The 22,139-nt window shown below is 46.0% G+C and overlaps 1 protein-coding gene across 1 annotated transcript in view; it reads right to left on the bottom strand.

The window, feature by feature from the left end:
* Window positions 1–22,139, bottom strand: part of PPP1R14C (protein phosphatase 1 regulatory inhibitor subunit 14C) — an 86,154-nt gene that overhangs the window by 21,987 nt on the left and 42,028 nt on the right. The window contains exons 2-3 of the mRNA XM_039240950.1: window positions 4,535–4,618; window positions 2,877–2,909 (exon numbers count right to left, since the gene is read on the bottom strand). Of these exons, the coding sequence (XP_039096881.1) occupies window positions 2,877–2,909; window positions 4,535–4,618 (117 nt within the window). The remainder of the gene's footprint in view (window positions 1–2,876; window positions 2,910–4,534; window positions 4,619–22,139) is intronic.

Genomic DNA, 22,139 nt, shown 5'->3' with positions numbered 1-22,139 from the left:
TGGTTTGCAACCTGGTCACTCCATAGTGAGATCCGCCAATGGACAAGCTGTGCTCACATTACAATAGATTCAATTGGCTTACTGGCTCCCAAAACTCAAACATGGACACGCTGCCAAAAATCAGCAAAGACAAATGAGAACAGAAAGAAAGAAGGTGAGATTCAGAGAAAACAGAGACAATGCAGAGAACAGAAACACCTTAACTGCAAAAACAAAGAAATCAAACATTTGATTAATATTCCCAAAGAGAAAAAGAATTAGAAAATGTATCCATGAAGGAAGAAATACTAAAAGTAGTGAACAGAGATCAAGAAAGTGCACTTGAATATGAAAGATAATACAACTGAAATTTTAAAATATCAGTAAAAAGGCTAGAAGATAAAGTCAGAGACATCTTCCAGAAAGTAGAACCAAAAATCAAGGAGATGAACAACAAAATGAAAAAGGTAAATTACAGGCTCCATCCAGGAGATGTAACATCTATATAACAGGAGAGACAGTATTATAGGATACTAAGGAAGAAATTAATAAAAATAAAAATAAATAAATAAATTTTTTAAGAACTGAAATGCATAAATCTTTAGACTAAGAGAGCTTGCAAAGTACCCAGCAACGAATAAAAAAGAATCCAAACTGGGGCACCTGGGTGGCTCAGTCGGTTAAGCACCCAACTTCAACTCAGGTCACGATCTCACAGTTTGTGAGCTCAAGCTCCACATTGCGTTCTGTGCTAACAGCTCAGAGCCTAGAGGCTGCTTCAGATTCTGCTTCCCTCTTTCTCTCTCTGCCCCTCCCCCTTTCATGCTGTCTCTCTCCCAAAAATAAATAAGCATTAAAAGGACCCACACTAAAGCATATTACTGTAAAATTTCAAAGTATGGAGATAATCTTAAAAGTTAATTGAGGGGAGAAAAACAGGTCACATACAAAGGTCTGAGAATGGAAGTGACATCAGACTTTTTAACACTAGAAATGACAAAAGAGGGTGATGCCTTAAAATTGAGGTTTTTTTGTTTGTTTTTTTAAGTTTATCTATTTTGAGAGAGAAAGAGAGAGGGCAAGCCGGGGAGGAACAGAGAGAGGAGAGAAAGAATCCCAAGCGGGTTCTGTACTGTCAGCACAGAGCCCTACGTGGGGCTCAAACCCATGAACCATGAGATCATGACCTGAGCTGAGATCAAGAGTTGGACACTTAACCGACTAAGCTACCCAGGTGCCCCTTAAAATTGAATTTTAATAATGAATTTTATCCCAGAATTCTATGCCATCCAAACTATTAATCAAGATACATTTTCATACATATAGAGATTCAAAAAATTTACCTTCTATGTATCCTTTCCCAAAAAGCTACTAGATAATGTACTTCTGCAAAAATGAGGAAGACTGAGATTTAGGAAGCAAAGCATCTAACAAACAGTACAGCAGTGAACAGTAATCTCAGTACAGTTAGCTACTCAGTAGATCCAGAGAATAACTTCTCCAGATTGTTGCACAGGGATGCCAAGGGTAAAGTCTGAGATGGAGGCATAGTAATGATGGGGTTGAGCATACGAAAATATACTACATGTTTGACAAAGATCTTGGAGAGTTCGACAAAAAATAGCAATAGGTACTAGACAAAATAAAAGATAAGACAGTTATCAATTCCAGGAAAAACAAAGGGCTATACCAAAAAGGACCCATGGTCATATTTCACTATTTGGCTTAGCAGCGAAAAATACTTCTTTAAATCATAATATTATAAACGTGACCACTGATTCAACAAAATACTGGTCAATAACTTTATTAAGGGGATGGAGGAAAATAAATTATGTGGATAGTAAAAGAGTTGTTATATTTCCCCTTAAGCCAATACATGAAAAAAAAAGTAAATGAATATTTGGGGATATAAGAATAAATAAGAGAAAAACAGCCAAAAGTATTGGTGTATAAAATTATATAATATACAAATATAAAATACATACGTTTAGGAAGAGGAACTGAGGAATGGGAAAGGCAGTGTTATTTTTTCTTTATAAGTCTAATTGCATTTTTGGCTTTTAAAACTACGAATATATATTAATTTAAAAATATTTAATAATTTAAAATTTAAAAATTAAAAACCTCTATGACTGTGAGATGCAATTAACATAAAGGAAAACTGGAGCTTGTAAGATTGAAGCTCAAAAAGTACTTGGCCTCAAGCCAAATGATCACAAACACCCTAGTCATTTAAATCTTACACACTTTTGTGAAAGTATGCTTCCCTCTCACTTTGTGATTATGTCACTTCAAAAATAACAAGTCCTACCACCATCACTTTGATATTGCAAAAAACATCTAATGAATCTCTTAATTTCTCTGATTTATTACAGGAACAGATGAAAAGGACTTCAATTACCAATCTTTTTCATAACTGATCAAATCTTTAAATTCTACACTGTGCTTTCACTCTTTAAAGTATATATTAAATGCTTTGATCTAATAAACTAATATCCAATAAAAGCAATTCTTCTGAATGACAGAATTCACTTTAAGCTTCTTGAAAATGCATATCTGTATACTAAAAAAATGTAATTCTCAAGTTATAAATCTAAGACTTTTACTAAAAGGATTCCAAACCCTCTTGCAAATACCTTTGAATTTGGTTTTTATATAAAAACAAGCAACACACCCAATTCCATTCATTTTGAGTCTTCCCGAACCAGACACATTTCAGCACACATTTAAGGAAGTTAACACTACTCAAACATGGACTTCATTTGTGGATAATAACCACTGCTTAGTATACACATAACCAAGCCTATGAAGTGTTGTTTAGCTTTAAAAATACACAAACTGATTTAATTAAAAAAAACGAATTCAAACATGGCATTTAGGAAAAGCAATTTGTTTACCTCTGTTGGTTTGTAGCAGTCTACAAGAGCTTCCTAGAATAAAATACACAGAAGGCAAGTTTGATTATCTTGAAATTTAGTATCATTTTTAAAGTGCAATTAAAAATCATTTTATCTTTACAGTATTCTTCTAAACATGGTCAACTCAGATTTCATACCGACAATCTAGAATCACACTTTATTTAAGTATCTGTTGGTCATCTTGAAGGTACCGAAAATTGTACCTTCCTGGGAAGAACTGCCTGGCACCCTTCAGAACAACTCACACGCCTTTCCTCTGGGCTACCAACTTGGTTAATAATAAACTGTGTATACTGAGGTTGAGACAGCCTGTAGGAAATGGTTAAGAATCACCCTGGACATGGAAAGCCAGGTGCCTGGCTCTGATTCAACCACAAACCACTTGTCTATCACACCTCTGCTGGTCAGTGTCCTCGCCTGGAAACCAAAGCGGGTGGCCTGATGGTAGCTAAAGCTCCTTTCAAGTTCTCTATTTTATTTTTTTTTTATTAATTAATTTATTTTGAGAGAGAGAAAGCATGAGCTTGGGCGGGGGAAGGGGAGGGAAGAAAATCCCAAGCAGATTCTGTGCAGTTAGAGCAAAGCCCGATGTGGGTCTCAAACTCACAAACCATGAGAACACAATCTGAGCCAAAATCAAGAGTTGGATGTTCAACCGACTGAGCCACCCAGACACCCCAAGTTCTCAATTGATCTTTTTAATGTCATTACATTTTCCATAGAATCAGTACTTGCTTTGTATTTTTTAACATTCATCACTAGATGCTATCATTTCCCAACTAAATTTACCAATAAGAAATAATCATTAAACCAAAACATTTCACCACTCAAGGGACACTAGTAATTATTAACACATTGAACACATTAATACATTAAAATATGTCCTTTAATTGCCTTCAGAGATCATCTGCCATTGGCGATAACCAACAGCCATTAACAGTAATTATCAGTGAACATTAAGAGCAATGACAAGTCAAAAGTTAATTGGTTTTAGAATCTCCCAAATGCAGATTTTAAAATGATAGATTTGACCTCCTGGGGAAGAGAAATAATGTTGTATTGCTCTGGACTAAGGAAACATGAGATACCTCAACATCCACTGTTGTGCTAGAATACTACCAGGTGAGCACACTCTAATAAAATACACATTATTAAAGGGAATTATATTGTAAACAATCTTATCTAGAACTCTTATTTCATGGGTGATATAATCCATAACGGTGAGACCAGAGTCCCAGGTGTGGGTTCTCCAGTTCTGGCTTGGAGGCTCTCCTTCTCATACAATCGTGGGGTGTCGCCTCCTTCCCTGGCAAATGGATTTCTGGACACAGAATTAGTTCTGGACACAGAACATCTCCTTTTGTTCCAAGGAGATGCGGCCATGGAAGTCCATACCCATTGAGAACTAACAGTTCTCAAACAAGATGGTAAATTATCAAGTTCCCTGATGCTTTACCATCAGAGACGCAGTTCCTGACAGTGAATACCTCCCACTCCACGGCTTCCCTCTCTGCAGACTGTCATTGCTCAGGTCCTGGTGGCATCATTGCTACGGGCAGGACCAGCACGTGCCCTGGAGACCCAAGTGCATGCAAGCATCCATGGCTGGCAAGTTCTAGATTTTGAAAGCTACTTACCCGTAACTTTAAAGCTCTCTCTTCTTCACTGTCTGCATCAAGAAGATCATCAATGTCAATTTCTACTTCTGGCATTTCTTCTTCCTGGGGGGCAGGGGGAGAAATGGGAAGGCATTCTATTTAATGAGAAACTACATTGCAGCAAACCAATTTAGTTAATTTAAATAAATGACCATCAGTTAAGGGTGGGGGATCAACATTGGAGGGGAAAGCGAAACTGGAAGAGGAGGGAAAGGAGAAGAGGGAGAGTAGGAGAAAGAGAAAGAAGGGAGAAAGGGGAAACCAGAAGAAAAAGGAAGTAGAGGAAGGAAGGGGTTAGACAAAGGAAGGAGGGGAAAAGGAAGGGACGGGGAACAGGGAGCAAAGAAGATTTAAGAGTCCCAAAGCAGTAGAATGTAATATTTCAAAGATGGCAGAAAACTGTGATTGTGAGTATCATCGGGGGGTCAGCAGATGACAGAAAGAGCAGTGAGAGTTGCAATTTCCTACCCAACATCTACTCTTTGCTTGATGGCTACCTGATCTTTTTTTTTCTTCTTCTTTTTTTTTTTTTAGTGTTTATTTATTTTTGAGAGAGAGACAGAGACAGAGAGTGAGCAGGGGAGGGGCAGAGAGATGGAGACACAGAATCTGAAGCAGGCTCCAGGCTCTGAGTTGTCAGCACAGAGCCTGACGCAGGGCTCTAACTCATGAGCTGTAAGATCATGACCTGAGCTGAAGTTGGACCTTAACTGACTGAGCCACCCAGGCGCCCCTGCCTGATCTGTATTCAGGGTCAGCATCTCCCTTCACAGCTCTGCGTCTGGGGAACCTGATTCTGCAGATTTCTGAGGCATGGTACTGGGGTCAGGATCACCCCAGCTCCAGTCATTGACTCAAGAGAGGATGAGAGATCCAACTGAGGCCAATGCGGGCGCTGGGAAAAGATATTCTTCCCACAAGAAACATCCCTGCTCACCCCTTCTGAACTGTGAGTGGAAAGAGGAAGCTCTTAGCCAGAAATTATTGGCAGCCATCACTCCACCAAGAAGGGAGTGGGCCTGACTTATGGTGTAGAGAGGAAGGAGAAATAAGAAAACAGGGTTCTGGACAAGTCACTGAGTCAAACCACCTCTGAAGCCCCACTACCATTGAGTAAATTCCTATTCCTGGTTCAGCCAATGGGAGTCACGTTCAATATTCCTGCAACCAAAGACGCCCAATCCAGAATAGAGGACAAAGAGTCCAGCTGGCATGTGGTGGAAGATGTCACCAACTTGGAATCTGTACTTTCACCCCAAAGGAGATCTTTGCTACCTCACACTTCTGTTATCTGACCTTCATTCTGAGAACAGTGACGTAAAATTGCACTTAGGAAAGTGCTGCAATTTTGCACTTCATCTTCCCATTAGGAGTCACCTCCTTTCCAGCACCTCTCTGCTGTAGCAATGGCCAAGGAGTATCTGCAGAAGCTAGAAGCAGACCTGGGTGAGGGACACCAGGGCTTAGCCACTCTGACGGTTGCATCATCTGGTCTTCAGGGGCAAGGCTGACCCCCCATTTCCTTTCAAGTAAAATGCATTACTAATAGTGCTTTAAAAAGAATGCTTTTTTTTCCTATCCCAACACAAAAGAGGATCCAAGCGTTTGTAGGAAACTGAGGAATATGATACGCTGCTGTGAAATAACAAGAATGTATATATTGGTCTCTACTCTGGTCCCTGGCACAGAGCTCCTAAAGCTCTTATGAATGGGGGTGCAAGGAGAATCCTTTGTTCTAACAGTTCGTCTTTGACCCCCAGTTCCTGACATAGAATTTCCTGGCTGGTAGGACCACCTTCAGTTCTAATGAGGTAACTCTTGGTGGCTTCCGCGATGGAGGCTGGTCACAAGAAAGATCAAATCATGATTAGAAGCTTGGAACTTTCCACAATACCTTTGCCCATCCTCCTGGAAGGGGAGAGGATCTGGAAATGGAGGTGGGTATGGATGTGGCCTCTGTCCAGGCTGAGGATACCGGAAGGACCCCAAAGCTGTGCTTGTAGTCAGGACACTGGGAAAGACCACACCGGATGTGCATGCCGCTTCCCTCCCTCCATGGGTACCGGCCTCCCTGGCTACCACCTCTTCCCCTCCACCATGCTGGCACTCTGTCAATCTATGCGACCTGTGCCCCACTTCCTACTTTTGTGTATATATGACATCCAGGCTGAACGGAGTCATTTAGAAAGCCACAAACAGATGGTGGTACAGATCTCAAGGGTCTACGAGACTTTCCACAGTGAAAGGACGGATGGGGACTGAAACACCAACAATAAACTCACTATGCTATAAAACAGTCAGCAGCCCACACACACAGACCACAGCTGGGGAGCCACAGTGTAGACAGAGCCCACGGGGAACCTCCCCAGGCCAATGACCACCAAAGTGATGGCCATGGTCTCCTGGAGAAGATCCCAGCACACACTGGGTTGGGTTCTGGAAAATGTGGCTATTAATTCAATTACCTCCTCAGCACTGGGTGGCTTCCGTTGCCACCGTATAAGGACAAAGTAACCACAGCCAGTTTTAGCTGACTCTACTTAAGAAAAGCCAAGCAAAAAAGATAAACCACAAGTTTCTATCTAATGAGCTACACAGAATTCTCCTGCTTCTCTACACCTCTCCCAAGGCAGCACTTTGGTGTGGACACAAAAGTATGTAGTTGATGTGGACACAGAGTATGCATTTAGGTCATGGTTCAACATCATCAAGCACAGGAAGCAGATATAGAACCTTCTCAAGGAGTCAAGGCCAAGGAAAGCCCAACATCTGCTATGCTTTTTTATAAGTCTTTTTTAATGTTTATTTATTTTTGAGAGAGAGAGAGAGAGAGTGAGTGGGGGAAGGCAAAGAGAGAGGGAGACACAGAAGCAGGCTCCAGGCTCTGAGCAGGCAGCACAGAGCCCAATGCAGGGCTCAAACTCACAAACCACGAGATCGTGACCTGAGCTGAAGTCAGCCACTTAACCAACTGAGCCACCAGGGCAGCCCTCAGTGTCTGCGATTCTTAATGGACATAAAAGAGTAAGTAAATAATGCTCTCCTCAGAACAGTACGGCAGTGGGCTTCCCGCAAAACATTATTCAGCTCTGATGCCCCGCCAAATTTGGTCAAATGGGCTTTTACTTGTGTAGCAAAACAGAGTCCCCACCCACCTGAGATGCATCTGCAATAAGGCATCCCCTCATAGGACTGCACACCACTCTCCCTCGGGCACTGCTTTGGACCCATTTTCTCCAGCCCTCAAGATCCGGGCTGTCCAATATGGCAGCCACATGTGGTACTTTAATTTAAATTCCCTAAATTAAGGGGCACCTGGGTGGCTTAGTCGGTTAAGCGTCTGACTTTTGCTTAGGTCATGATCTCTCGGTTCGTGGGTTCGAGCCCCACGTCTGGCTCTGTGCTGACTGCCAGCTCAGAGCCTGGAGCCTGTTTCAGTCTGTGACTCCCTCTCTCTGACCCTCCCCTGCTCACGCTGTCTCTCTCTCTCTCTCCTAGAAATAAATAAAACATTTTAAAAAATTTAAATTCACTAAAATGAAATACAATTAAAAATTCAGTCCCTCGGTCACATTAGCCACATTCCAGTGTCCAATGGCCACATGTGGCGAGTGGCTCCTATGCAGATGCAGAACTCTGCAGTCCATCGGACAGGACTGCCCTAGAACCTGACATTGCTCCTGGCCCAGACATTTGCAAGCAAAGCCTCCTTCTCTCTCAAAGGAACTTGATGGGCGTAAAGAAAATACCCTCAAGTATAGATTTCTTTGTATATTTGGTATTTAACATTTTTAAGGCAGAGAGTAGAAATATTCCACATTTGACTGACGTTCTCTTTAGCTCTATTTGATGTATAGAGCACTATCACCAAATAAATAACTTTAGTGACAGATCACATCATTCACAGGGAAGTAACCACAGCCACAGCTGACTCTCTTACCAGAGTTTAGTTGTGTTTGAGGATCTCCCCACATTAAAAATCAATCCCCAAACAGTGGTTATGGTGATAAGAAGTGAACCAATCTCCCCAGGGTCACTGGGCTAAGTCATCAGCTAACATATCCCCCATCTAATCAGAGTCCTTTTCATTGGTACCCACAGACCACGCGCCTTGACCATTTCTATGCATCTTTCTGGTGATTATGTCTGTTGAGAAACCATTAAATGGAGGCACTGCACTGCGATCCCACCCAGGAGGGACTGTCAGCCTAAGCTCAAAGCAAAATAACAGACAATGGCACTGAAAGAGAAAGGCAAACCTCCAAGTGCTTTACTAATTAAGGGGAGGGAAATTTTCCACCCCGGGCTACCTGGGAGGGTTTCCCCAAGGAGAGCACCTCACCTCATGGAATAGCAGGATTTGGACAGGTTTGGGGGGACGGGGAGGGACAATAGCCACACAAGGCAAAATGGTACACAGGAGGCAAAAAATACAATGTGTGCTGGAAACATGGGGTGTAGAAAGGCCCTTGGCCTGGGAGGCAGGCAGGTCCATGCTGCCAATTTTAATGCCTACGGTGGGCAGGCGGGTAACAGAAATGAGAGCTAAGGCAGGCCCGGGCTGCTACGAGGAGTAGTGGGGAGTGCGGCAAACTGAAGAAAACATGCAAAGAACATTCCATTTCCTGCCTATTGTGACCTTCCTGTTAGAAACGCGTGCTTAGTACTGCCACGTTTTCTAACTTTTCAGGAAAAGTTGAAAATCCAGATTTTTAATATAAAAACGTCACAATATTTTCAAGGCTGGTTAACAATTCCTTAAAACACTGTAAAGGACAAAAAAAAAAAAAAATAATCCCTCTCCCTGCAGGCTGCCGTTCTTCCTCAGCCTGGAGAGACGAGCCACGGAGGGTCCCGGGCAAGGGTGGCAAATGCCAAAGGGCAGCCAGCCCGCAGTAGGGACCTGGGGAGGGGAGGAAGGGAGGCGGCGGGGGGCCGCTGAGAAGCACGCTCTTCCCAGAGCGCCCGGTGAGTCACCGGGCCTTAGTGCGAGTTGTGGCAAGAACGGAAAGATCTTAAAACGCCATGAACAGGGAGGGAAAACAGATGGAATGTGGAAATGAACTGCGTGGATGCGGGCTAGGAAAAAGGTGAGAGACGATCCAGGTTTTGAGCCAGAGAAGTTCTGGAGAAAGATGCAATACTAAGGAGCACATCCAGGGCCTTGCAGGCATTTCACCAACAAGCAGTTCAGAGCTAAGCCGTCCCCGGGGCCCACGCCCCGCCAGCCTGTGAGCACAAAGGGGACACTGCTGTGCTGAGCGGAAGAGGCACCGCCCCGAACGGGCAGGTGGCAGCCTCGGTGGCTGCGCGCTCCCGACGCGCCCATGCAGCCCACGCGGGTTCCCACCGCGCCGCCGGCCTGAGGTGAACACACCCGCTCTCCTGCACGCATGCACACACACCTACATGTGTGCGCACACTCACGCACACATCTCTCATATGTGCGCACACACTCATGTGTGCACACTCCCTCACAGGTGCACACATTCTGATGCACACACTCACATATGCACACACTCCCACATGCTCTCACACACACCCATATGCACACATGCACACTCATGCACATACACTCATGCACTCTTACATAGGCATACACTCTCATCTGAACACATGCACACACTTGCACACACTCTCACATGTGCATGCACACACTCATACATGCATAACACACTCATGCATAAATTCTCACCCACACCCACTCTCACATGCACACAAACATGCAAACTCTCACCTGCACGCTCTCACATGTGCATACACACTCTCATGCACACACTCACACATACACTCTCATGCGTGTGCACACTTGGACACACTCTCACATGTGCATACAACTCTCACATACACACACATAGACACATGCACTCACACACTCATGTGCATACACTCTCATGTGGACACACATGTGCACATACACCAACACACTCACACGCACACACTCTCGCATGTGCACACACACACTCCCATACCACATGCACGCATTTCTAACTTGCCAGGAAACTTACACCATGAACCCTGTGAAGTGTGGTGTCATGTGTGTTTGTATTCTTAAAATCTACAAACGCTCACCTCTCTCCACAACAGTGAAGGGGGCAGGGCAGTAAGCTGAAACAGCCAGATCGCGGATCACGGTTGTCAAGCTTGGTGACACACAGCCAGGCGGCTCCCTGAAAGTGCTGGGGCTCCCAGTGCTCAGCAGTCTCCACCTCCACTAGGGATGTGCAGAACCACAGGATTAGCGCCTGGGACACTGGCAGATGGGACACATGTGGTGGCAGGGGTGAAGCCGGGGAACGGCCAGCACTTCTGAGCACACACCCTGCTGCTGCCAGCGCAGCACAGGGGAAACTGCCTTAGGAAGAGCCAAAGAACAGAGGCCAGCTGAATTCGAGGGATTTTGTGAGTTCCCCATGGGAGTATTTACAGCTCATGTTTCCATTTCAATGACAATTCCCAACATTTTTGTAAGCAAGCCTATTTCTTCTAATTGTCTGGATGACCACGCTGTAACCAACTCGGTCCTGTGTTTACACACTGGCATCGCACAGAATTGAATTCATTGTCATGGGCTAATGAGAAAAAGGGCAAAGATTTAATACCTGTTAGATTTATTCCTCAGTGACTTACAAACACCAGGTGAAGCCCAAGACATCTGTCACAGGACACTGAGGGGTAGGGCTGTGCCTCCTTCCTAACCCCAAAAGGAGTGACATTAGCTATCACACTAAATTCATGTTATATGCTTTACGGATAATTTGCAATTTTGATTTGATTTTATAATTGGAAGAACTATAAGCATAAAGAGTTATACTTGGTTTCAAGTCGTACATTTTTAAATATTATAATATTTAAATGTTTAAATGAGCCTTGGAAATTGCAAGAAATTTTTTGTACTTAAGAAGCCTAGACTACCCTCTAGCACATCGCTGTGGAATTTCAAAACATCGGGGGTGAAGAGGACGTCCTGGAAGCTTTCAGAAGGAAACGGGTCACACGCAGGCTGTCAGAGAATCAGCACCATCAGGCAAGCGGGCAGTAATTTTAAAATCCTGAGGGGAAACAATTCCCAAACTGGATGCTGGCTAAAGGGGGCACCTGGGTGGCTCAGTCCATTAAGCATCTGACTCTTGATCTCAGCTCAGGTGTTGATCTCAGGGGCATGAGTTCAAGCCCCGCGTTGGGCTCTGCACTGGGCATAGAGCCTACTTTAACAAAATAGAAAAAAACAATCAAACAAAAAAATCCCGCCACTGAGGGTCAGAGAAAAACCAGAGACACTTCAGGACACGTCAGGTCTTAGGTCTTCATAGATTTGCCTCCCATTTTGGGAAGAAGTGCTCCAGCAAAACAAAGAAACTAGGGAAGTCATCTCAGTTGTCGATGGTGCAGGCCAGAGGGCACATGCTAGAATCAAGACCGAGGAGGGTACCTGGGAGGTCAGGAGATGAAGAACAAAGCAAATAGAGACTCAAAAGCTGGGAAGCTGAGCAGAAGGAATGGAGAAGAGCCTAATGGTTAAAACAGGCACGGGGTCAAGTGTACACCTGCCTGGGCCGCTGGATGTCCAGAGGGGCTGGAATAGGATGGCCTCACATGAAACCAAAATGGCGGAAACAAGTGTAGGTCAACCCAGCTCCAACACCCTGGGTGAACAGTATGATCCCGTATTACTAGCATTTCCCTAATACCTACTTATTTTTAAATCTAAATAAGCTTCAATGGTTGATGCTTGCTCAGAGCCAAAAAGCACTATCTCCCCAAAATCTTCCCTTAAAAAAATGAAATAGCCTAACCAAACTTTGTCCTATGGCTAAGGGAAGGTATATTTTAGATAATACCCACAGACGATGCTATTCTTGCCATCCAGAAGAGCAAGTCTGTACCTCCCTTTATCCCACACACCCTGCAGCTAAAGTTCATTTTTAAAGCACTCAGAGCTCCGACTGAGCTGCAGGAGAGAGGGGGAGGGCCACAGGTCAGCCACTGCCACCACCCACATCCACCGAGCACCCCACATGGAGCGTCACCCCTTTCCTCTCAGTCAAGAAAACACGATGTGATATGAGTGAGCAATACTGACATGATTTAACACACACCATAAAACATATTTCAAGTTTTTGATAGTTCACCTGCTTTATTTGGTACTTTTCACGACTGTCACTGAGCAAATTACTTGTGACAGCCTCATGTCACAGCAGCCCAGGGAGGAGCTACTGCCTTAGCAACCAATGACATACTACAGTGAATACCGACTCATAGAAAGATTCACATTACTGGTCTTGTGAGATGATTCCAGAACGAGGCACATCTACATCAAAAATGAAGAGCACCAGGCAAATCCACACAACATCCATTCATTGAATACATACTGCCAGCCAAGTACTTTGTAGATGTCAGAGAGAAAGAACTGACAAAAATACCTGTTCTTGAGGAGATCAAACCCTGATTTTGGAAGACAGGCGATAAGCACAGATGGCCAATACATAGCAGAGCAAACAGTGATAAATACTTAGGAGAAAAAATAGACAGAGGGGAGGGAAGGAAATAGGAAGGCTAGCATTTTACACAGGGTAAGGGAAATAGCTGAATGAAAGACTTGAAGAAAGTGAGGAGAGCCACATCAATGTCTGGAGAAGTCACCAAGGGGAGAAGCAAGGGCCCGGTGTATCTGAGAACCTTCTAGGAGCCTGGGTTCCTGTAAAGGGGCCCTGTAAAGACTGACTTGTCCTCTGAGCAAGAGAAAAGCCACAGGGAGTTTGAGCTGGGTGGTGGCGTGATCTGATTTACCTGGGATCACCCTGGACTGTGGGAGGTGAGGGCATGAAAACAGTCCACACAGGAGGCAGCAGAGATCTCCTGGTCAGAGACGACACTGCCTTCAGGCAGCCGTAGCGCAACAGACATTCTCTTTTTATTTGGGTCACTGGTAATCGAGATCTCAAAGAGCAAACCGACATTGGTGTAGCTACAGCGGTTGCTGAGGCCGAGGCCGGCTGAGCTGGCGCCTTCCACAAGGTGCAGGCGTCAAGTGCAATACCTATTAAACAGGAGCAGCAGGTGGGCATGGTGGGGGGCGGGAGCCGCTGGGTCGCAGACTCGGAGGACCAGGGGCTGCCCAGGCTGAGAAGTCAGGGGAGGCCACTGAGATACTAAGGGCAGGAACTGTGTGGGAAAGCATCAGGACAGCACAGAGCCAAGCCAGGGAGGTGCTTTCCAGAGTCTGAACCCTGTTTCCCAGCCCAACCCCCATGTAAATTGTTCCTCGTCTGCCACCCCCAAATCCCTGCCCTTCCTGAAACCCGACATGTAGCAATTCACTTTCAAAGGAACATCTCTGGAGAGACAGTCCTAGATCTCCAGACACGTTTGTGTATTTGTTTTAAAAAGACAAAAAAAGGGGCGCCTGGGTGGCTTAGTCGGTTAAGCGTCTGACTTTCGCTTAGGTCACGATCTCGCGGCTTGTGGGTTTGAGCCCCGCGTCGGGCTCTGTGCTGACTGCCAGCTCAGAGCCTGGAGCCTGTTTCAGTCTGTGACTCCCTCTCTCTCTGGCCCTCCCCTGTTCATGCTCGCTCGCTCTCTCTCTCTCTCTCTCTCTCTCTCTCCTAGAAATAAATAAAATAAAAAAAGAAAAAAAAAAAAAAGGACTCAAGGTCAGGGAAGAAAAATGTTACGTGTCCCACCTTTGGCCTCAATGGCTCATGAAGCCACATCTTTCTGTGATAAAAGGACCCCAGGGGGTTTAGGTGAACAGAACAGAGAATGGGAATCCAGCAATGGAAACTTCCATCTTCCCTGCTTCTCGGCACAAATGGGACCCCTTGGTACTCGGAGGTTGGAGAGAGACAGACTTAGGTTCAGCTGAATTCCTTCCACTTACAACCTGTGTGAGCTGGGGCAAGGTACCTCACCCTCCAAACCCTTATTTCCCGCTCCTGTAAAATGGGTCCAAATATAAAAAGCTAGCATTCTGGTGCCTGGGCTGGACATGTTGCACAAAACTCAGTGATCAATAACATGACCTCAGACACGGCTAAGGTTTGTGAGCACGGTTGACCAGTTGATCCCTCTTTTAAAAAAAAATTAATGTAAATATCTCTTCCAGGGAATCTTTCACTCCTCATGCCTGAAAATTTCATGTAAAGACTAGCATATCACCAACTTGTCCAAAACCACAAGGATTAAAAGGGGAGAGTGAAAAAAGAAAGAAGAAAGTAAGAAAGAGAGAAAGAGAGAGAGGAAGGAAGGAAGGAAGGAAGGAAGGAAAGCAAAAATCCCCAGAGGTAGAGCTTTCTGGAAACAATAACACTTTGCTCTGCATTTCTGCATATGAACACTAAACGTGCACAACTGGTCACAAACAATGCCAAAGTGACAGGAAAATCAGCAGTAGTTATCCTAATAAGGTATTTGAAAAATAAGTGAGAGCTAGGGCAGATCATAAAGACGGCAAGGACAAGCTTCTCAGCCAGGGCATAGCTGATGCGCTACAGATTCTGGCTGCAGAGACACATGGCCGCCATCTTCATGCTCCCTGTGCTGATTCACAGCAGTGTGGCCCCTCTAGACCCCCAGCTCCCCCACAGCAGCACCCACATCACAGGGAACACCACTTGTAAGCTCCCCAGCCGGTACTAGGGGAGCTGGTGGACACACACGTTCAGAGGTACATCAAACAAAAGATACAAGGGATCCAGCAGGTCAAGGATGTGAACAAGGCAGCCCAGCAATGACCTCAAATTGCTACTGGGCTGCAGGCAGCTGATGAGGACATTGGGAGAGAATAAAGGCATGTTCCAAGAGAGGGCTGGTGTCCCCCAAGGAAAGCAAGAGGCAATGGCTGTGCAGCCTCTAAAAGGTCACACTTGGCTATGTCCTGCTTCCCATCTGTTTGGTAATATGGCTTAGACTGGCTTCTTTTAGAAGATAATCCATACCCACCTTTTTAGAAAAACTGCTTAGGGGCAAAGCAGAACTCTTTAGGCTGGAAACAGCCCCAGGGTGCCTGGGTGCCAGTGCCTGTTACAGCTCAGCTCTCAGAAGGCAGCCCTCCCACACTACCCAAGCCGGGGCCACACCGCTCATGGCTGGATCATTCCAATGGGAATCCGGATGACCATGGTGCTGGGTTTCCTGAGCACAGAACACTGACTCTGGACACGGTCCCACCTCCTACCTTGGGAAAGCTCCTAAGTCTGCTATGGCTAAATGTGGTCAGGGTTGACAGGTGCACGGAAGAGTACGACTGAGACGATGGTGAGGAACAGCCACGCGGGAGAGAAGCCAGGCACTGAAAAGAAATTGCAATTCCCATATGGAGGCCTCCAGGTGTAGACAGACCGGCAGGCACAGTGCACTTGCAGTTGAGAGACTGTTGTTGAAACGAGCCCTCAAGACTCCAAAAGACATGGGGGAACCTCGAATACATGTTGCTAAGTGAAAGAAGCCCACGCTGACAAGGCCTATGAACTGCATGATTCCAGCCATACGGCATTTTGGAAAAGGCAAAACTATGGAGACACTGGAAAGATCAGTGGTTTCCAGGGGTTGGGGGAGGGGAGGGATGAAAAGGTAGAGCTCCGGGCATGTAATGGCAGCAAAGCCGTACGACATTGTGATGGCGGGCACACGCCGTCAGTGTCAAGTCCCACAGAACGTACAACACAAAGAGTGAGCCCCAATGTAAACTGTGAAGTTTACCTCACAAAAATGTGTCAATAGTGCCTCATCAGTCCTAATAAATACACCCGACTAATACGAGGTTTAACAATAGGGGAAGCAGGGGGAGGGGTCCTTTCCACTCAGGTTCCTTCTGGGGTACAGGTGAGAGGTCACGGCCACCCACTGGGACATTCTGCTTGAGGAAGAGAACTTGCCAGAAGTTCCTTTCATTACCTCCCTCACACGGTAGGGAGGGGAGAGGAGAGAGGAGCTCTTAGTTCAAGGCCCCGCTGGGGTCAGAGGGCAGGTCCCAGGGCACATGGGCCCAGCTGACTTGGGTCAAATTCCAGGCTTAGTTAACAATCGTCATAATCACTTACGTGTAGAGAGGGCTACTCTGTATAGGCAGCGCGACTATCCCAGGATGCCTGGCCTGGGACCCTTCCTCTCCCTCTACCCCCCTCATCTACTCCTTCACCAAGTCTATCAATTCTCTGACTTCAATGGCTCCTGAATCAGCACCCCTCCCCTCCCCTCGTCGACACTAAATCATCTCTTGCCTAAATTATTACGGGTTTCTTCCAACCTCTGCCCCACACCCATTCTCGTCCCTCAGTCCAGTCTCTACTCTGTAGCCAGCGTAGCAACTTTAAGAACACAAATCTGTCACTGCCCTGCCGAGGACCTTTCCGTAGCTTCCCGGCACCCTTAAAACCAAAATTCCCTGACCACCCTCCAACCCCAATCCATCAACATGCTCCCCACTTAGGCCTCCACAGGGCCTTTGCACATGCATGTGTAGTGTGCCCTTCACATTATCTGAAGTCAACAATCACCTTCTAAGAGAAAACTTCCTTGGTCCCACTTGTACCAAGGTCAACCTCCCAACCCCTGAAACTGCATTCCTAATGCCATGCACTTCTTTGCTGCATGTACTGCACTGGCAGATTTTACACATGCTGGTCTCCCTCCCTAAACTAGACGTCCACTGTGTAGTGCCTTTCACAGTGCCCAGCACAGAGTAAGCCCTTAATCATCAATTTTTTGAATCAAAAAATGAACAATTCACTGAGGTAGATATTCTCATCACCACTATTTCTCAGAAGTGTTTGAGTATCTTGACAGAGGGGGTGAGGGCTTAGTTTCAAACTCAGACAACTTGACCCCAATACATAAGGCTTTATGCCAATGTGTGTTCTCTGCCTTCCAGGATGCAGCAGTGCTGAGCAAGAGATTTGTCCCTGCTGATTTCAGTGACTTTGGGAGCAGCCAGAGAATGGCGAAGCCTCTGGGTAGTGCTGGATGGCAGCCAGAGAGCCTTCTGCCACCCCCACGCTCGCCCTGCAACACATCAGAAGCAGCCAGGGGGCGCCTGGGTGGCTCAGTCGGTTGAGCATTGGACTCATGCTTTTGGCTCAGGTCATGATCCCAGGGTTGAGGGACCATGACCCAGCTTAGGATTCTCTCATTTTCCCTAAGGCCCTCTCCCCATTCACATGCTCTCGCTCCCCCCCCCTCTTTCTCTAATAAAAAATGAAAAATAAATTAAAAAAAAAAAAAACAGCCAAGGCACTCATCAATCTTGAACCCAGGAGGTGAATCCAAGTTTCCATACAGAACACACCCTCTGCGGAATATACATGCATGGTCTCAGGGCTCTAGGACAAGTTTGGGAAATGACTAACCATGTCCAGAGAACACGCTAAATGCCCAGCTGGAGGCCTGAGCTGCAGAGATGGCTGACTGAAATACCGCTGTTCTCTAGGCCTCTCACAGGGTAGCCGGTATCCACACCCAAGGAGGTGATTCAAAGGAACAGGCAGCCAGGGTCTGGGCAAGAGGCCAGTGTCTGTACCAGTCTACACACTGCCTTCCAGTCAGCAGTGGAAAAGGGGCGCTCCCCAGACTGGGAACAGGAAGGGGCGAGATCTCCCCTCGGGTGCCAAGGATAAACCTAGTCTTGGATAGGGAAAGATTCAAAATTATAGGAGAGGGGGGAAAAAAGGCCAATTGTTCCACAGAAGCAAGTAATTAGGAGCCTGACGCCTTGAGAAGCGGCCTTGATATACTGCTGGTCCCCTGGGGCTGACACAGGGTTTATTTAAGAGCTGATACTTTGGAGACCTCACTGGTTTTTAATTGTATGCCTAGTCATTTTTCGGTTGCTATTCTCCTATGGAAGCACTCAATCTTTTAAGCTGGTTTCAACCATGCCGCTGAATATATAGAGTGTCCTCGAGGAGAATGGTAAAGTGTACCCGCGGGACTCGACGGGGAGGTACAAAAGAAATCAAAGATGTGGAAAATTCCGGGTGTGTGATTAAAGCAGCAGGAACGAGCCAGAGCTCCTTCCTCGATTGTTGACCCCCCGCCTGGAGAGCCTGTTTCCAGAGCACTCCGCAGCTAGCTGCGGGAAGTGCTCTTTCTCAAGTCGTGACTCACAGAATGCCTGTCCCAGAAGCCCCCTGTGAAAATGCAGATCCCCGGGCACTGCCCCCCACCCCCGGAACCATTGGACCCCAACGTGAAGGAGGGGCTCAGAGTCTCTGTAGGTAACAGGCACCATACAGGATCCACAAGCCAATGCACAGTGACACCTCTGCTCCCGTTTTGAATGTCTTTGTAGAAAGGGGAGAACTTCCAGGACAGACGGTGGCAACAAAAAGGAAGAACCACCCTCACGCACGGTCACTGATGTCCATGCTCCTCTTAGCACCTTCATTCTACGGTTACGGACTGGGTGCTGAGGATTCCACCATCAACCAGACACGAGACCCCCCCCCTGCAGTTTGGGGAGCAAGACAAAGGTAAATAAATGGTGGCCACACTAAGGAACACTGGGGACCACTGCGTGACTTGAGAGCAAAGCTCAGCTGCACAAGTGAGAGCCGGCTGCTCCGTCCTGACTAAAGCAAGGGCCACATGAGAACCTGTCCCTGCCCATGGCCAGCGTTGCTGGTCACGTCTGCTCCTCCGAGACCCTCTGTGAACAGACGGTGCTGCTGTGCTCACCTGAGTGCTCCTCAGCTCCCGCCAGGGTCTCCATTTTGAAAATGAGTCAAAACACAAAAACCCATCTCTCCCAGCATTTGTAATCGTGCAGGTCTTAAACACAGGCTGAGCCAAGATCAGTGGGATTGCCAAGGAAATAGAGTTCTGGCAGGAGAACCGAGCCACTGACCACCTCTCATCAAGGAGCAGCGCTTCTCTCCCTGACGTGGTGTCGCCAGGGCAGGGGTACACAGCGCCCTAAAGCCAGTCCTCCTCCTCATTGACAGCAGCCACAGGGGGACGTTGCCATAACCAGATCACTTCCACGACGGAAAGCAATGCTCCGGCCACTTGGATGCCCCCCACCACACATCCCTTAACGGTCTGGAAATCGGGAATCTGCCAACCAATAAAACAAGCCTTTACCTTTGGGGATGCCCACACCTGTCTCCCCAGCCTCGCAGATCCCAGGCAAGCAGTAAGCATTCAAGTCAACTCAAACACTCAGTGCCTTCCACACGCAAGCCAAGTGCCCTCTGGAGCCAGAGATGGGTGGGTGTGTCCTCGGGGAGTGGCCGCGGATGGAAGGAGGCACAGGGCACCGCTTCCTAGACAAACACCAGGGCCAGTCTTCACCTGAACTGGATCTGAGGCAGGTCCTGCTTGAACTCAACAGGGCAGATCTGAGCCTCTTACGCTGGCTTTTCTGACTTCTTCCTCCCCAAGAAAATACTCCCCCACCCCCACCTCTCTGAGGCCTGAGGAGAGCAAGTGCACGAGATAATCCTTGTAAACATGGCCATAGTCCTTCCTGGACTGAGATTCGAGTTCCACCTCCCTGCTTTCACTGCTGAGGTCATATGTCTGGGAAGTCAAAGGGTAAAGCAAGCCTCCATCCATGGTGGGTGGGCAACTGTGTTTATGTGAAGGGGGAAAGGGGTAGGAAGGGAAAGAGCATCCAGACCTTCCTCACACCGAGAAACTCTCATCTTCCAAAATGCTGTTGACCCCGATTATGAAAGTGTTTCACCTTCGACTCCAGGCAAGTAGCCCTCGATATGATTCCAGACATTCTAAAATCTCCAGTTCTGCGATTCTGATTCAGTCACAAAGACAGCAAGTGACTCAGTCACAAAGACAGCAAGTGCTTACCCCACCTACATCTGTCACTTTCGCTACTGGAATTGACACCCATTTTAGATCCCGAGTAAGGGCAGATGCATAGAAAGAAAGGGATGCCAGGCCTCATCTTTAATCTTCACAAATGAATTGATTGAACTATGGATCTATTTTTCAAAGGAAAAAAAATAGTGGCAAATAACAAAGGTGCAAATCCCTTATGTGTTTTTATTCCCATAAAGAGGCGTTGCATGGTCAAATCTTTCCCCCAAATCTTTATTTACTTTCTCCTGGGCAGGGAATCATTCGGGTTGAGGATGGCATACTCAAAACAACCTTGCAAATTAAAAACAAAAAAGAAAAGTCCTGGGAACAGAAATTAGATTCAAGAATCTGATGCCCTCCTGCTCTGCTAACTACGGACATAGAGAGGAAACAGAATGCCTCACACCTCGTGGGCACTCCATGATTGTTTGTTGAGTGACTGACTAAATGATTTATCTTGAGTCCCAATGGCTCTTTGTACGAGTGAGCTAATTCAGTTGTTACAAAGCAAGCAGGGTCGAAGATTTATGGTTGCCCAGTTATCCCGAATGACCATAAATCCTTGCCAACCTCCAGGCTGTTCCAAGCAGCTCAGCTAGTAGTTGGGCACGTGAAATGACAGTATATTGTGATGATTCCTTTTGAAGGAAGGCCTTGGCGGTACTCTCATTTAGAAAGTTGAGGTCCACCAGAAATCTAGTTCTCAGCCTCTATAACCCAGAATAGGAGGGTCCCATTTCTCCACTCATGGACCCAGGTCCTACAGACCACATAGGGACCAGGCTGAAGGACCTCAGGTCTTCTGTGCTCAGTAATCAGCGCACGTCCGTCAGGAGATGAGGAGATGAGGTGAAGGTCATCTGGGCTGACCACTGCCCATGACCAGTTGCTGCGTAAGTACGTGGAAGTCATGTCCCCTGGCCTCCCACAGCCCTAGAGTCACCAGCATTTTAAATTTCATCATGATCACTAGCACATTAAAACCCATCAAGACATGTGTCTACTGTGTCCACTAGCACACAAAGAACTCCCTGAGGGCGGGGACTGTGTTTTGTTTATTTTTGTAACCCCCCATACACAGCATGGTATCTGGGCCACAAATACGCACAGTGAATTTTTATTGAGTGAATTTTTATGGAGCAAAACAAAATGCTTAGGCCTAGAACTACCATTAGACACATTTTTCTAGAATATTGAGGATAAGAATAAGAGGGACTCTTATAATTGCATGAATACTTAATTTCCTCTTGAAATTGACCCAGAATTGGAGATAAAATGGTTGCGCAGATTTATGTAAGAACGGCTATAAATAGCAACTGCCCTAAGTAAGTAAAGAAAAAGCAGACAGAGTAGACATGAATTCTCTCTATAACTCTTGCCGTCATCAATCGAGAGAAAATGAGACAGAGTCTCTTGGATCAATTATTATTACTTATGAACTGGCTTGATCTCACCTTTAAATTTCTTGTCAATAGTTGTACTCAATTTGCATGAGTACTTAAACAAGTAAACCTGCCTCTTTACACGGTGAGATACCAAAGAACAGCAAATTTCTACCAAGAAATTTGTTTATATTTCTTTTACTAAAGTGTAGTTGACATAGTATATTATATTAGACTCAGGTGTACTACAGTGACTGCACATTTATATACATTACAATATACACATACATATATATTATACCACTGTAAATGCAGCTACCATCTGTCACTTACAAAGTTATTACATATTACGAACTAGCTTCCTGTATGCTCTACATTGTATCGCT

The sequence above is a fragment of the Hyaena hyaena genome, unplaced genomic scaffold, assembly GCF_003009895.1.
Source record: "Hyaena hyaena isolate Hyena2069 unplaced genomic scaffold, ASM300989v1 scaffold_184, whole genome shotgun sequence".
NCBI classification, from domain to species: Eukaryota; Metazoa; Chordata; class Mammalia; order Carnivora; family Hyaenidae; genus Hyaena; species Hyaena hyaena.
Note: the sequence above shows the minus strand (reverse complement) of the source record. Positions and strands in the feature narration are given on the sequence as shown.